The 17,145-nt window shown below is 43.7% G+C and overlaps 1 protein-coding gene across 1 annotated transcript; it reads left to right on the top strand.

The window, feature by feature from the left end:
• Positions 1 to 2,601: 2,601 nt before the first annotated feature.
• On the top strand, positions 2,602 to 15,771 carry HYAL4 (hyaluronidase 4). The gene is made up of 3 exons (XM_070425014.1): positions 2,602 to 3,552; positions 13,146 to 13,235; positions 15,376 to 15,771. Exons 1-3 carry the CDS (start codon positions 2,602 to 2,604, stop codon positions 15,769 to 15,771), a joined length of 1,437 nt encoding a protein of 478 aa, XP_070281115.1.
• The last annotated feature ends 1,374 nt before the right edge of the window (positions 15,772 to 17,145 follow it).

Below are 17,145 nucleotides of genomic sequence, written 5' to 3' on the forward strand. Positions count from 1 at the left end.
TGGCTGCCCGTAGGTCTCGGCCGCTGAGACCGCCTGTAGGGGCACACGCGTTGGGTGAAGCAGGTTTGAGGGAATAACCAGGATGGGCCAAGCGGTCTTCCCCAGGTTAGTTCAGGTTCACATTGGACACCACTGCTGAGCCTGAGGTCCCTTGGCAAAAGTCTCAGGGCACTCTGAGGTGAACCACCATCTGCCTTGGGTTTTCAAACCTTCCCAGGGAGTCAGCAGAGTGGAGCTAGGGGAGATCAAGCTAATGCAGATTCAGATTTGGTTCGGGGAGGACTCAGCACAAGAAAGATGGCCCCTGTCTGTCATGAGGAAGGAGGGTTCCACATGGGGACAATGGGGGGTGCATTTCTATCACTCGCCCTGAAGCCGCACAACTCAGTTTTTCTCTGTGTCTCTGATGCCCCCAGAGCCACTATCACTCTGACAGAGCCCAGGGGAGTGCCTGTGAGTGAGAGTGTGTGTGCGCGTGGGCCCTTTAGAGTCCACCTGGGTGTTCAGCAGCCTTCCTTCCAGCTCAGCTAAACGAATGGAATCCCCTCTGATTTTCACAGCCTGGTGTTATGTGAGTCCCTTTTCTGGACTGATAATCTTGTCTGGGGAGCTCTGTCTGGGGCTGAGATCCTTCCCCCCTTTGGAGGGACTTTTTAATTTTCATTTTTTAAAATACATTTTATTGATTTTTTACAGAGAGGAAGGGAGAGGGATAGAGAGTTAGAAACATCGACGAGAGAGAAACATCGATCAGCTGCCTCCTGCACACTCCCCACTGGGGATGTGCCTGCAACCAAGGTACATGCCCTTGACCAGAATTGAACCTGGACCCTTTCAGTCCACAGGCCGACACTCTATCCACTGAGCCAAACTGGTCAGGGCTGGAGGGACTTTTGCAGCTGAGATATCCCTCCAGTTTTACAACTGCCACACATGGGTGTGGGACCAGCCTGTTTGTGTCTCTCCCCTTTCTACCAGTCTCAATGTGGTTACTTTATATCCTTAGTTATAGGACTTCATATAATTTTTTTTTTTTTATTTATCCTCACCCAAGGATATTTTTCCATTGATTTTTAAGGAGAGTGGAAGAGAGAGTGAAAGACAGAGAGAGACATCAATGTAAGAGAAACATATTGATTGGTTGCCTCCTGCATGAGCCCCGACTAGGATCCCAGGCCGGGGAGGAGCCTGCAAGCAAGGTACATGACCTTGACCATAATCAAACCTGGGACCCTTAGGTCCACAGGCTGACACTCTATCCACTGAGCCAAACCGGTGAGGCAAAATCCTCTTTTTATTCATTTTTATTTTCTGGACACAGGACCCAAGCATAGGTGAGGGCCATATAAATTATTTTAAGTTTTTGTTTACTTCAGTGTCCAGGCCTGAGAAGGCTATAAGGTTTGGCTGGTGACAGCTGGTGGTATAAAATGATAATGACATATAACAAGTGATCAGCTTGGTTAAAGGAAACACTCAAATGTCACACATTCCAGGGAAAGATCTGCTGTGAAACGTTCCCAGTGTTAAGCAACCAGAACAAAACCTCACTGACTTGAGCAGGAAAGGGCTGTCCCCTGAGGACAATGCTGCCATTTGGCATTAACACCTTGGATGCAGGTTCAGGAAGCCCTGGCAGGCACTGCCACTCCCAATCACGGAATTTCTTTCACAACCGGCGCTGCCACCTTTCAGGCTCTTGACTCCCAAGATTTCAATTCCAAGTCTGGAATAGGATGCATCTAACTGGCCGGCCACGACACATACCTTCCTAGCTGCAAGGAAGGCTGGAAAAGCGGCTGGACATTTTGGCTTACTTAATGAAATAATCAAAAAGTGTTTACAAGATTAAATGAGATAAATATAGAGTATTTAAGCACCATGCCTAGGATTTGATGAGTTTTCCAATGAGAGCGGTTATATTTTACATCGTTATTTGATCATGAGCTTTTTTGATGGCAAAGACCTCATTTTATTCATTTTTGTATTCTGGACACAGGGTCTGATCTCAGTGAATGTTTGCTGAATTGCATTGCTTGCCCTTGAATACAAGCTAGGTTACTACACTTGCTTCTATATCTCAATTTCCTTACAGGCCTCTTTAAAACCTTTAAATAAAACATACAGTAGGTCCTTGGGTTACGCCGGAGCTCCGTTCCTAGGCGTTTAACACGATTTTCACCGTAAGTTGGAACCCACCTACATAACCACCCACGTCACTCACATGGAGCACATACACACAGCAGTAATGAAGTGAAACAGTAAAAAACATTTAAAAGAAAGATAACAATTCCTGACCTTTACTTGTGGTAAATAAATAATAAAAAACATAAAGCACCTATGTACATACGTCGAAATGACGGAATTTTTTTTTTTTTAATAAATAAATGGGAGATGGCGACGTAACCACGGAATGATGTACGTCGAGTCCGACCTAACCCAAGAACTGTCTGTACTTTAAAATATAAATATGTAACAACAATAGTAATATCCATCCAATGTTTGAGTCTTTTTCCTCAAAATTACCACTAACAGAAAATTAAATCTATCCACAGGTCTTCGAGAGCGCATAAAAGCAGAAGATACCATTTTCGTCTTATCATGAAACGGTTACCTGAAGGACAATTAAAGTTCTGTGTCCAACCGCTGCATCTCACCTCATGGCTGCTCCTATTTTTCTTTCTGAAGTCTCTCTCTTCTCTAAAACCGGCCCGGCTTCCAATTTATCAAAGGAAACCGTTTGTAGCAGCTTGGAATGCTCCAATCGATCAGTGTTTGATAAAATATAACATAAGACTAAACTTGCAAATGTTTCAGATGATCGGAAGCCCGTTTGCCAAAGCCAGGGGGCAAAATGTTACTATATTTTATGTGGACAGATTGGGATACTACCCATGGTACACGTCACAGGGGGCTCCAGTCAACGGGGGTTTGCCCCAGAACACAAGTCTGCAAGTTCATCTGCAAAAAGTTGACCAGGATATTAATTATTATATCCCCGCTAAAGATTTTAGTGGACTCGCTGTGATAGACTGGGAGCACTGGCGGCCCCAGTGGGCCCGGAACTGGGGGGAAAAGAATGTCTACAGACAGAAGTCACGAAAGCTTGTTTCTGACAGCCTGAAGAATGCCTCCGCTATGGACATTGAACATCTGGCTAAAGCAACCTTTGAGCAAAGTGCAAACGCTTTCATGAAGGAAACCATCGAACTGGGGCTGAAGAGCAGACCCAATGGTCTCTGGGGTTATTATTTATATCCCGATTGCCACAATTACAATGTTGATGCCCCCAACTATACGGGGTCGTGCCCAGAAAAGGAGGTGCTGAGGAACAATGAGCTCTCTTGGCTTTGGAACAGCAGTGCTGCTCTGTACCCTGCCATTGGCGTCAGGAAATCTCTCGGAGACGGGGAAAACCTCTTGCACTTCTCGCAGTTTCGGGTGCATGAATCCATGAGGGTCTCCGCCATGACCTCCCGAGACTATGCTCTGCCTGTGTTCGTCTACACGAGGCTAGACTACAGAGACGAACCTTTATTCTTTCTGTCCAAGGTAAGACCCGCCCCGCCCCTTTGCCAAAGACAGGGGACCTCCTCCCTATCTCTAAAAGAGCCATTTCTGTGTTAAGTTCTTTGAAGAATTCCCAATTAGTGGTCCGCTAGGAAGGAGCACATGTCCTTCTTCGACTAGTCATCCGCTTAAGTTTTTAGGTAAGCGACATAAATTTTGATGATCTAATTTATTATTATTCTTTTAAGGCATGAAATAAGGAGGGACTGGGTTAAAGTGCAATGTCAGCCACTAGTGCTCCCTGCTCCCCAACTTTGTGCTCCCCTGCGATTGGCCCGTTGGAAAGGGTATTGGAACGGCTGGTGGTAAACAGGTTGAAGATCAGAGAGGATGTTTGAAAACGGAGTAGTTTGCTCACCCATGTGGAAGTGCAAGGGAAGGCGCCATCTAAAATGTTAAGAGGGAAGAAAAGTGTTTTCTTTTTTAATGTATAATGCCAGCTCTGAGGAAAGGTGTAAATGAGACACAGCAATGTGAATACGCTTAACACTACTGAACTTTATACACTTAGACATGGCTAAGATAGTTAATTGTATGTATGTGTTTTTTAACCACAATTAATTTTCTTATTTAAAGGCATAAGAGAGTTGCAAATCTGCTAAAAGTAGGTGAATTTATAGATTTAGCCATCTGGTTTATTCCCCCCGCCCCCCCTGCCCCCCCCCCCCCCCGCAACTTCCATCAGAATTTATTTTTCCTAGAATTTGGATACAATTAACCATAGCAAGACAGTGATCTATACTATTTAAGCCTCACTTTAGGTTCTTAAACTACCTCAGAATTTGTAAATGTGAATTCATATTCCAGTAAAACTAGAAAACTAAAAGTTGCCATACCAATAAATTTACTCAGTATTGATGTAACTGAAAAATTTTATATGTAAAGGTTTACTTTATACAATTTAGCCTTTATTTTTAAATATATTTTTATTGGTTTCAGAGAGGAAGGGAGAGGGAGAGAGAGATAGAAACGTCAATGATGAGAGAGAATCATTGATCGGCTGCGTCCTGGGGATTTGAGCCCACAACCCCAGCATGTGCCCTTGACCGGAATTGAACCTGGGACTCTTCAGTCTGCAGGCCAACACTTTATCCACTGAGCCAAACCAGTTGGGGCCAGAATTTAGTCTTTAGAAAATTGCTTACACATAAACAAAGTTACGCTTTGCTTATCTGTCCTAACTTATTTAGTGTTATACAAACAGACCCCTTCCCATAGCTTTTATCATGCAGAAACAGATGATTCCTCCCTTTAGGACAAAGTGAAAGAAACAAAGTTCTCACCCAGAAAAAATGTTAACAGACTTATCCAATTCTAAAATATCAGCAGATATAACACCAGAAATAGGTCATGACAACTCTGAAGTCTTTTACCTAAATAGTACAATAAAAGGTTACAGTGTTGACTAAAAGAACACACAGGTTTTTCATTCAACTTTGTTTTAATGGGTCTCAAAGTTTGGTGACAGATTTTTGCTCAAGCTGTTTCCATTAAAAAATACCGATTTTAAAAGCGAATAACTTAAAAACTGCCACACACGCAAAAGAACCAAATGGTCCACAAAACATCCTCCTTTCCTGCCAAAGGTTTTCTGATGCATTGTAATCATTAACCAGTCTTTTACTATATACTTAGAGGCCTAGTGCATGGATTTATGCAAGGGGAAACGGGAGGAGTCCCTTAGCCTGGCCTGGGCCTTCTCGCACTCCAGGACCTTTTGAGGGATGTAGCAGTGCACCAAGCGGCAGGTGGCCAGGGAGGAGCCTGAGCTGGGGCCAGGCACTGCGCCACTCGTGCTCATCCGACCCGCTGCGCCTGCCAGCACCGCTTGGTAGGGCTGCTGCAGAGTCGGGAGAGGCTTCCACTGCAGCAGCGGCACTTGCCAGCGTGAGCCTGGCTTCTGGCAGAGCAGCGCTCTCCCTGGGGGAGTTCGCTGACCATCCAGCACAGGTGCATAGCCAGCACTGATGTGGCCCGGGTGGCTCAGGATAATCACCTGAGCTGTGAAGCCAGCTGCTTCCCCTGGTGGGTCATTTTTGCGGCCACCAGCCACATGGCCACGGCGAACATCTTTGACAGACACGTTCTTGACATTGAAACCCACATGGTCCCCAGGAAGAGCTTCATGGTGCATTTCAACAGGCTTCCCTTCAGTTGTAACATTGACCGGAGCAAAGGTGACCACCATGCCGGGCTTGAGAACACCAGTCTCCACTCGGCCCACAGGGACAGGACCCATACCACCAATTTTGTAGACATCCTGGAGGGGCAGGCGCAGGGGCTTGTCAGTTGGACCAGTTGGTGGCAGGATGCCATCCAGAGCTTTAAGCAGCGTGGTTCCACCGGCATTGCCATCTTTACGGGTGACTTTCCATCCCTTGAACCGAGGCATGTTAGCACTTGGCTCCAGCATGCGGTCACCATTCCAACCAGAAATGGGCACAAATGCCACTGTGTCAGGGTTGTAGCCAATTTTCTTAATGTAAGTGCTGACTTCTTTAACAATTTCCTTGTATCTTTTCTGGCTGGAGGGTGGCTCAGTGCAATCCATTTTGTTAACATCAACAATCAGTTGTTTCACACCCACTATGTAAGCTGGAAGGGCATGCTCATGGGTCTGTCCATTCTTGGAGATGCCTGCTTCAAATCCACCAGCAGCAACATTCAGGACAGCACAGCCAGTCTGAGATGTGCCTGTAACCATATCTTTGATGAAGTCTCTGTGTCCGGGGGCATCAATGATGGTCACGTAATACTTGCTGGTCTCGATTTTCCACAGGAGGTATCAGTGGTGATACCATGCTCACATTCAGCTTTCAGTTTACCCACAACCCAGGCATACTTGAAGGAGCCCTCCCCCACCTCAGTAGCCTCCTTCTCAAAATTTTCGATGGTCCTTTTTTTTAAAAAAAAAAAAAATATTTATTGATTTCAGAGAGGAAGGGAGAGGGAGAGAGAGATAGAAACATCAATGATGAGAGAGAATCATTGATTGGTTGCCTCCTGCACGCCCCCTACTGGGGATGGAGCCCACAACCCAGGCATGTGCCCTCGGCGGGAATCAAACCTGGGACCCTTCAGTCAACAGGCTGGCACTCTATCCACTGAGCCAAACTGACTAGGGCTTGATGGTTCTTTTGTCAGCCCCACCACATTTGTAGATCAGGTGGCCAGTAGTGATAGACTTGCCAGAATCTATGTGACCAATGATGACGATGTTGATAGGAGCCGTCTCCTTTCCCATTGTGGGTTTGATTTGACGGTGGTTTTCACGACACCTGTGTTCTGGCAGCAAACCCTTTGTGAAAAGGCCATCCGGTTTATTCTTGACTTTATGACCACGACTAATGGAAAGTTGGTAAGAGCAGTCCGGGTTTCTAAAGTTCAGTAATAAATTCACCACTAGTAGATGGTTGTGTGAGCTAGGTTAAAACTTACAAATAGAAGTTTTATTCTGTTTATTTTACTTAAGTCACACATGTTGCCAAAGTCCTCACACAAACCATGAGGTTAACTTTTAAAATAGATAAACTTTCAGCCTAATTTCCCCTCCCCTTTTTTCCCTTGGCTACTCTAGTCACTTAAATGAAAAAATTCTAGAAATAAAAACTTAAAAGTAAATGACACCCTGACCTTTGGCCTTGAATAATTCTAACTTTTCTGTAATGAGACTTGCTCATGTCTTCCCATTTGTGATATGATACAGTGGTGCTCTAAGATATGATGGGTTTATCACATTTCTTCTTTGTCTACCATTACAGTTTCAGTTCTCCAGCATGTTTGAAACATATAAATCTATAGAGATGTTCTGAGTGTTAGGCATCATCCGAAGGCAGAGACTCAGGAAACACTCAGGTGAGGGCTCTACCATAGCCGGTAGGTACCTGTGGAGCACAGAGAGTAGGGCTTACTCCTCAGAGGAATGGCACAAGGTATGAGGACTTAGTACATGCTACGCCTTTCACACATGAATGAGATGAGGAAGAAAAAAACCCTCTATTGTGAATTGATATCTCTATTACCCAGAAAAATTAGCAACAAATGACAGACATCATATAGGAAGGCTTAAAAAAGTTATCTAAATCTTTACGAAATAGTGTTGACTCTGGGACTGGAAGTTAACTACCACCTTCTTCTCCTTTTCTGTGTTTGGCTTAAATAAGTTCCTTTCTTTAGTGATAACACATTCACTTTAGGAAGAAACAATAAACTTCAAGGGACAAAGTGTTCATTTCAGTGAGACTATTTTAGACGACTGGCACATTCTTCACATTATCCAGACATAGAGTAAGCTACTTCATGAGCAGCTACAGCCTCAGAAAAGCACATGTTCTCTTGTGGGAAAGAGGAAGCAACAGGTAGGATCTTATCTAGAAGCCGTTTTCTTTGACCGTCCCAAGGGACCATTCTGTATCATTTGGAAAACTTTCTGAGTGGCAAGCTATTTTCAAATGTTTGAAGCCATCAGTTGAACCACCATTTCACTCTATCCTCCATAAAAACCTGCCCAGAAATTTTTAGAAACTTGATAGTTATTTATGCCAACACATAAGTGACCAGGCATGGCTTCCATTTCTGATCTTCTCAAAGATATCTGCATTTTATAAAGTGTGTGTGTGTATGTGTGTGTGTACACACATGTAGTTAGGATTAGAAAAAGGATTAACCACCCTAGCCAGTTTGGCTCAGTGGATAGAGTGTTGGCCTGCGGACTGAAGAGTCCCGGGTTTGATTACAGTCAAGGGCACATACCCAGGTTGCTGGCTTGATCCCCAGTAGGGGGCATGTAGGAGGCAGCCAATCAATGATTCTCTCTCATCATTGATATTTCTCTCTCTCCCTCTCCTTTCCTTTCTGAAATCAATAAAAATATATTAAAATAAAAAGGATTTACCAATAAGTAGCAAAATGGGGCAGTATTACATGCCCTATCTACATAGCAGAAGTCTTATGAAAGTCAAATGAGAAAATAGATGTGAGAATTTGAAACACTACAGAAATGCATGTGGTAAAGCTACCACTTTTTATCAAGCGTTCAAGCCTTACATTTGGGAGGGGAACACCTAAGAATGGGATCCCTGTCAGTAGCCACAACTTGGGGGAAGAGTAAAGAGCAGTAACACGTCACATCACACAGAAGACTGCCTATATTACTTATATATAATACAACCTAGATATCATTTGATGTCTGCAGTAAATAATAATGCAAGAAGTTCTCTTGACTGTAGATTTCAAGATGTTTTTCCCTGTAATGGGTTAATATTCCTGCTGGTAACACACAAAGGAAGCTTATTAGTGATGCTCCAGCTGCCCACAGTGGGTACCTTACGTACTTGTGCTGTGGTTTACCAGGGACAGAAACCTGAGTGTGGATTATGAATCCTCTGGGTGCCCATGTGCTCTACTTCCAAAGACCAGGAGCAGGGCGAAACAATCCTATACCATGCTAGGACCTGGAAGATTTGTTGCTCTTATGTCCTTTGCTTTTTCTCTTTTTATTTGAGAGAGAAAGAGAGAGAGAGAGAGAGAGGAAGGGAGAGGAAAAACATCAATTTGTGTGCATTCATGCATTCATTGGTTGATTCTTTATGTGCCCTGACTGGAGATTGAATCTGTAACCTTGCATATCAGGACAATGCTCTACCAAATGATCCAGGGCTTTGCTTTTTCTTTATTTCTTTAATTTCTTTATTTCTCCTTTCATGTGACATCTCTCAGGTGGGCCCAATCTACTCCCAGAGGCACCGTAACTATGACTTCCCTGAGTAGTGCCCTTGCTTTTTTGATCCCCAAAACAGCTATTCTCTGACTCATTCAGAAACCTGCTCTCCGCAAGGTGATGGTAAGCTAATTTGGTACAGAAATTTCCATTAACTTCTGTTACTTCCTCCTTATCTCCAGTCAACATGTGCGTGAAGACTTGCCATTTTGAATCAGCCCCAATAAACTCTCTCTGATAATGACACTAGAGAGAGAAGAAATATTCTCTCCTGATAGCAACCTCACAAAGTGTGGCTTTCATGACAAACTTCTGTAGCTTCCTTAATATGGATCAATAACCTATAAATACAAAATGTAAATGCTGTGTCTCCCTCCTCCCTCTAATGACAATGCCACAACCCAAAGGGATTCATGGGAGATTTCTGGTTTTCAGTCCAGCATGTAAGAATCTTGAAAGCTACCACTTCATCTTAACAGAATGAAAAATCAACTCCTCTTGGAGTCATAAGGGCTGTGTTCTTGAGGGCTGCCCTCAAAATTGGAGAGACAGACAGGTGAATGTAGAGAATCACAACCCACCACATCAAAACCTGTGAGCAGAGACTTCTGCAGGCACCCCTGCTGTATGGAGTAGGGAAAGCTGAACTGTGATGGATAATCGCTGGGGGTTCTGTGTGGACAGGCCTGAGAGATTAAAAACTCTAGGGACTCAAGCATGGGTCATGGGGAGAGAGGTGCACTTATGTGAGCATTACCTCCAGGAGCTCATCGGATCCTCACCATGAACATCAGACACAAATCCCCACATGCATCTGTCAGGCAGAGGAGAAATGGAAACATGGTGTGTGTGTGTGTGTGTGTGTGTGTGTTTCTTTTCTATGTCTCTGGATCTATTTTATTCATTAGTTTACTTTGTTCATAGATTCCACATATGAGTGAGATCATGTGATACTTGTCTTTCTCTGACTGGCTTATTTAGCTTAGCATAATACTCTCCAGGTCTATACTGGAATTTTTATTTTTATTTTTTAATTTTTATTTTATTTATTATTATTGTTAAAAATAATTCCTTATTGTTGAAAGTATTACATATGTCCCCTTTTCCCCCATTGACCCCCTTCAGCCCCCTCCCTTTCCCCCTCCCCCCAGGCCCTCACTAATCCATTGTCTGTGTCCATGGGCCATGTACACATGCATTCAAGGTCCTGGTTGATTACCTCCCTCCCCACCCTCCACACACACCCCTATACACACCCTTTTCCTTGGAGTTTCTGCATTCTAATGGAAACATTTTGAATACTCCAGAGCTTTCTGTTCTTAACAGAGTGCACTCTCAGGAGAAACTATTTAACCGGAGCCAAACCTACCTGGGTCTTATCAGAGCCTAACTGATCTGGGGGAAGGGAAATACTCACCTTCAGCTGGCTCTGGCCTTCCCCTTAGAAGAAAGGAAATACCAAACTTTAGCCCCATTTAGCCAGCCTGTCCCACCTAAGATGGGGAAAAGCATTTGTCAAGTTCACAATCTAGAGATAGTTTCACTAAAGACAGACCTAATCATAGCACTGTAAACCCTTCCATTTCCCCCACACCTTACTAGCACATTACTAAAGCCTGTTCATCATAGCTCCTTTTACCCAATGTGAACTATATGCCCATCAAGAAAAATTAAATCATGTCTAGCTATCAAGAAAAAAAATTACAAGACATACTAAAAGGCAAAAGTACAATGTGAAGAGACAGAGCAAGCCGCAGAACCAGACATAGATGGCAGGGATGTTGGAATGAGTGGACCAGGAATTTGATATGCTGAGGATTTATATGCTAAGGATTCTTATGGATAAAGTAGACTACATGCAAGAACAGATGAACAAGGCTAGCAGAAAGAAGGACATTCTAAGAAAGAACCAGAAAGAAATGTTAGAGGTAAAAAACACTGTAGCAGAAATGAAGTGTCTTTATGACTGAGAAAAGAGTCTTTGCGCTTCAGGGTATCGGAATAGAAGCTTCCAAACCTGAAAAGGAAAGCAAATAAAGACTAAAACAAAACAAAACAAAACAAAGCAGAACAGAATACCCAGGGTAGCTGAGATAGCTGAAAAAGGTGTATCATACACTTGACAAGTCAGAGAAGGCCTTTGGGGGATTTGGGCCCCACAGATCACATCATGACATCATGGCATATGGCATCACTGTATTCAGGGAAGTTTCAAAGTGAGTAAGAGGGAAGAGCTCTGGTCTCTTATGTCTTTGCCAAAAAAGGCCATGGACAGGCTTCATTCGGGGCATTTACACTATCTCACTTGGGCCTCACAAAATCTGCCCTTCCTGTCATGTGAGTGCTGACCTATTGAGCAGACGCTGTGGTCATTGCAAATGGAAATGGATATGAGCCTGAAAGGCAAATTACTTTAAACCAAAATCATTTTTCTTTTTGAAAATTTCCAGAAAAAAAAAACCACTTTAAAAATTGAGATTGCAAAACCATTAATTTGAGTGGTATCAGATAAAAGTATCAGATAAGGAGACTTATTTTTTAAGTATTGATTCTATATAATAAAAGCTTAATATGTTAAGTGTCTGGTCATCCATTCAACCAATCAAAGTGTAATATGCTAATGATATGCTAAGGCTGCTCAACTGCTCGCTATGACATGCACTGACCACCATTAGGGCAGATGCTCTGACTGGTAGGTTAGCTTGCTGCTGGGGTCTGGCCAATTGGGACTGAGTGAGATGGGCTGGACACACCCTGGATCCCTCCTGCATTCCATCCCTGGCCCTGATCATGCACTTTTGGGGTCCCTCGGCCTGGCCTGCACCCTCTCTCAATCTGGGACCCCTCAGGGGATGTCGGTTTCTGCCTGATCCCACAGGCCAGGCCGAGGGACCCCAACTGGTATACAAATTCGTGCACCAGGGCTCTAGTATAAATATAAAATGTCCCAGGCAAAATATAGCTTAAAGTTCTGCTTTTCTTTGCCACCGAACCACCGAATTACATCTTCCAGCATATATAACTGATGGGGGACTATTTTATAATTTAACAAACTTATTCAGGAATCCTGCTGTAGGAACTTCATTTAGGAAACCAGCTGCATACATTCAACTCCGAATTTCCCTCGGAGATCAAGGGATCCGTGTTCATCTTTAAACACTAAAATGATGATCATTTAGGGTTACAAAACCACATTCTCCCTGCTGAAATTCAGTTTTCATCTATCTTAACCATATTGACAAATCTTTTGGCAGGCCTACTAGAACTTGAGGAGTCACCAGTAAAGCTTATTGAGACAGGTACTCTGATATTAAACACAAATGATTTCAGGGACCAGATAGAAGGGCCAGACCCATCAGGTCCTGCAGCTCCTCCACACTGCGCTCCTTTGCCTGATCCTGGGATCCAAACGATGCAAAATCCTCCCAGTCACTGCGGAGTCGACGCCCTCAGTGGAGTGTGGCTAATTGACAAGGTAACTTAGCAAAGAGAAAGCTGAGCTGTTCCTCACATTTGGAAAAGGAAAACTTTTGGATTCTGTTTCTGGGTCCTATACATATAGCAGGTTCCATGAAACCACCTTTGGTGGCTGTTTACAGGCTACTTGCCTTCAAAATAATATCTTGTTGGACTAAGTGTAAGTGTTTCTTACACTTAGTTAATAGTTAATAGTAAAAAATAGTAAATAGGTTTGTCCACAGGCTTATAGAGTGTTAATTTCTGAGCAGAGTCAACATTTTCATTATCCTGAGAAAATAGAAAATATCCTATTAGACTGAACTCAGCCTCCAATCCTAATTCCTAGCATGTTGTCTTATATTCAAATGGATGATGAAGTCTACTCTCTTCCATCTAGCAAGGTCTAATCAGGACCATTGGAGAAAGTGCTGCCCTGGGAGCTGCAGGCATTGTTATTTGGGGAGACATGAATTTAACTTCATCCAAGGTAAGACAGTACCTCAAAGGACTAGTTCATGTTGTTTAAATAATTTGCTCTGTTTTCCTAAACTCACTAATCAGAGGTCTCATGGCTTTCCCAGTAAACCGGCTTTAGAAAAAAAGTCCAAACTAGTGCCTGATACACAGAAGGAGCTCAATAAATATTAACTTATATTAAAGACAAGAGGCCCAGTGCACAAATTTTCGTGCACTGGGAGGGGGGTGTCCATCAGCCCGGCCTGCCCCCTCTCACAGTCCGGGAGCCCTCAGGGGGTTATCCTACTGACGGCTTAGGCCAGCTCCCCCTCTGCGGGAGGTGACCGGGATGATCAGGGGAAGGTGCTGCCCTCATCACCCCACTGCTGCTGCCACTGCCTGCCACGGTGGCTGTGAGGCCTGAGCTCTGGGCCTCACAGCTGCCAGGCTCACAGCTGCCTGAGCCCTGTGCCTCGCAGCCACTGTGGCTTTGTCCTGATGGACATCCAGATGGATGTCTGGAAGACGTCTGCCCTAATTTGCATATCACCCTTTTATTAGTATAGATAGTAATAAGGAAGGTGGGGGAGGGTGGGTGGGTGGAAGGTAATCAATCAAAGACCTGTATGCATATATACATAACCCATGGACCTTAGGGTGCTGAAGGGGTCAGTAGGGAAAAAGGAGGGCATATGTAATACTTTCAACAATAAAGAATTATTTTTTAAAAGATAGTAATAAAAATACTGATATTTGTTGAATGTTTATATGTGCTAAGATTGTGCTAAGTGCTTTTTTGTTTTGGATTGCTCACTTATTAATCATAATAACCTTTATGAGGTAGGAGCTACTATCCTTATTTGCAGCTGATGAAATAAGAAGAAATCTGAGGTAATAGCTAGTTATTCTAGTTAGTGGTGGAGCTGGCATTACCCACACACAGTTTCACTCTGCATTCCACAATCACATAAAATATGTTATATCTTATTTTGAGAAATAGAAACAGATGGTCACTTTTTAATCCTCACATTGAACTTACTTTTCCTGTAGGGAGAAATCAACTGAAAATTAATAACCTTTAAAATAAGACTTATATGGCTCTTCAAATTTCTCCCAGCTGAGACACTATTTACTCCAAGAAGTCTTCCTACTTTTTCCTAATCCACATGAATCACAATCTCTTCTGTATTTCCAGATGTTGTGTGTTTATATCACTGTAGTGCAATGTATTTTGTCTTAACTTGTATCCTCAGCAATTTTTTGAATTTTTTGAATGTTCACAATCACCTGATATTCTTCAAGTTTCATAGCCTCAACCTGTTGCTACTAAGATATTGTCCATGAAAGTATTTGTGACAACATAAGGTTAAAAGTCTCCTCTATCCACATATGAGAACTAGGTAAAAAACGGACAGAATTAATTCCTGTCTCTCCAAGTATGACATTTCCCCTCCAGCCCTGTGGCTCACGAGAAGAGCTAGATAAGGAAGCTGACTGCACAAACCGGCTGGCCTCTGCTTAGAACCATAGTAGGACACACACACACACACACACACACACACACACACACACACACACCCCTAGTCAGCTTCCAGGCTTTGCCCTATTAGAATTGTGTACAGACAACTAGAACCCAGGAGAACAGATATTTGAGCATCATTAACAGGAGCATCCAGAAGGCTAGACGGTAAACAATAAATTCATAGAATATGATGCTTCAGGTTCTAACACAACCACGAAAGGTACCACAGACCTGAAAGGTGCAGGGGAACAGCAGTTGTGGCGTGGTTTCTAATCTAGGTCTGTTCCTCTTTTTTTCACACCCATCAAGTTGGGAACTCGGAGGAGGAAAAAGGGTATAAACTGGAAGGAGGCAAGGCCACGTCGGCTGACTCTGGGGCCCGTTTACAAGTTCAGTTGTTAGCACTACTGTCGCATTCTCTATCTCTGTCCCTTTGACTTTTCCCCCTTTCTGGTCTGGGTCCCCTGTGCTGTCTGCCTGAGCAACTGGAACCAAGCTGTCAGGGTTCAATTGATGTTTTCTGGACCTAGAATGCTCTAACCCTATCAGTACCAAAAACAAAACAAAACACACACACACACCAAAAAACAAACAAACAAACAAACAAAAACCCACACACACTAAAAGCCGTTTGTTTCCACATGTCTAGGGCAACTGTACGAAGGTGAAGCGGTTTGTGAGTTCCGATTTAGGGAGCTACATCGTCAACGTGACCAGAGCCGCTGAGATGTGCAGCCTTCACCTCTGCAGGAATAACGGGCGATGCATACGGAAGGTGTGGAAAGCTCCGGATTACCTCCACTTGAACCCTGCAAGTTACCACATCGAGGCCTCTGAGGACGGGGAATTTCATGTGAAAGGAGAAGCATCCGATGCAGACCTGGCAGGGATGGCGGAGAAGTTCTCCTGTCATTGTTATCAGGGGTACGAAGGGGCTGACTGCAGGGACATGGAGGCTGCTGGCACCTGCTCTGGGGTTTCCCCTTTCCCTGGCTCACTGGGAGCACTGTGTCTGCTGGCTTTAGCGGGTTTTTCGAGCATCTGACTGTGAGAGAACTGAGTGCAAAGGGACTTGTGTGGTCTCTAGAGCAGTCATTTAGGAAAGAGATGAAACCTACAACAATCTTTCTCTTGTGAAATCCACTGAGAGGTATTATAAGTAGACATGATGGATGTCACTTAACATAAATGGTAACATAGCACTCTCTTTAGCTTCACTTTAGCTAAGAAACCAGACCCAGGAGTAAACATCAACACAATCTTTTTCCTTATTGGAAAAAGTTTAAGTTGTTTTTAAACTAGAGCTAGTATATTTTAGTCTTTATATGAACATAATATATATGTAAAAGTATACCTATACATATTAAATTACTGATTTCAAAGACGGGTTTGCCAACTAGCAATTTAGAGGAGAGACAGATGACTAGGTGATCATCTGATTCCACAAACAGCATCCCCTCAGGTGTGACCTGGCCATCTGGTCCCCGGAAGAGGTCAAGTGAGAGTCCCTGTTCAGCCTTTGCTTCCAACAAGGCTTCTGCTCCCTCCTGGGCTCCTGGAGTGAAGAGCCAGCTCCTGGTGTGGCTTCTCATGAGGGCTCAGGGACTGAGGCAAGGGGAGCTGTTCCCAACGTGATGCACAGGCATCAGTTCCAATTGGGGCCCCTCTTACCCACCAGAGCCCCTCCCTCACAGACCCTGGTGACCTAAACTCAGGGAAAGGCTTTAGGGCGGTGGTTCTCAACCTTCCTAATGCCGCGACCCTTTAATACAGTTCCTCATGTTGTGGTGACCCCCAATTTCATTGTTACAAATGGAACATAATTAAAGCATAGTGATTAATCACAAAAACAATATGTAATTATATATGTGTTTTCCGAGGGTCTTAGGCGACCCCTGTGAAAGAGTCGTTCGACCCGCAAAGGGGTCGCGACCCACAGGTTGAGAACCGCTGCTTAAGGGTAATATTCATGCTCACCTAGGCTGACCTTGCCTAGATCCGGAAGCTTGAGCCTTGTGAATGAAAATGCAGTTGGTGTCTTTTGCAGAATACTTATTTGCACCAAATTTCTTTAAAAAAAAATATATATATATATTTTATTGATTTTAGAGAGGAAGGGAGAGATAGGAACATCAATGATGGGAGCGAATCATTGATTGGCTGCCCCCTACACATCCCACATGGGGGACTGAGCCTGCAACCCAGGCATGTGCCCTGACCGTGAATCAAACCGTGACCTCCACATTCTTAGGTTGATGCTCAACCACTGAGCACGCCAGCCAGGCTCTTTTCACTGATTGACATAGAATTATAACCCACAAGTGCAGTGATTCTGGTTTTAGGCAGTCAGTGCTTTTTTCTGACTGTATGGAACAAACACTGTTAATTACTTAACTAAACTACTAACAATGTAGCCTGA

The sequence above is a fragment of the Myotis yumanensis genome, unplaced genomic scaffold (assembly GCF_028538775.1).
Source record: "Myotis yumanensis isolate MYYU_CA2020_CCGP unplaced genomic scaffold, mMyoYum1.0.hap1 SCAF_9, whole genome shotgun sequence".
Taxonomy (NCBI): domain Eukaryota; kingdom Metazoa; phylum Chordata; class Mammalia; order Chiroptera; family Vespertilionidae; genus Myotis; species Myotis yumanensis.

Bases quoted from the DNA above. Each gene is read 5' to 3' on its own strand.
- HYAL4 (XM_070425014.1), top strand. From the start codon at position 2,602: ATGAAACGGTTACCTGAAGGACAATTAAAGTTCTGTGTCCAACCGCTG. The intron at 3,553-13,145 runs GTAAGACCCGCC...TCTTCCATCTAG, and splicing joins CTTTATTCTTTCTGTCCAAG to CAAGGTCTAATCAGGACCAT. The intron at 13,236-15,375 runs GTAAGACAGTAC...CCACATGTCTAG, and splicing joins TGAATTTAACTTCATCCAAG to GGCAACTGTACGAAGGTGAA.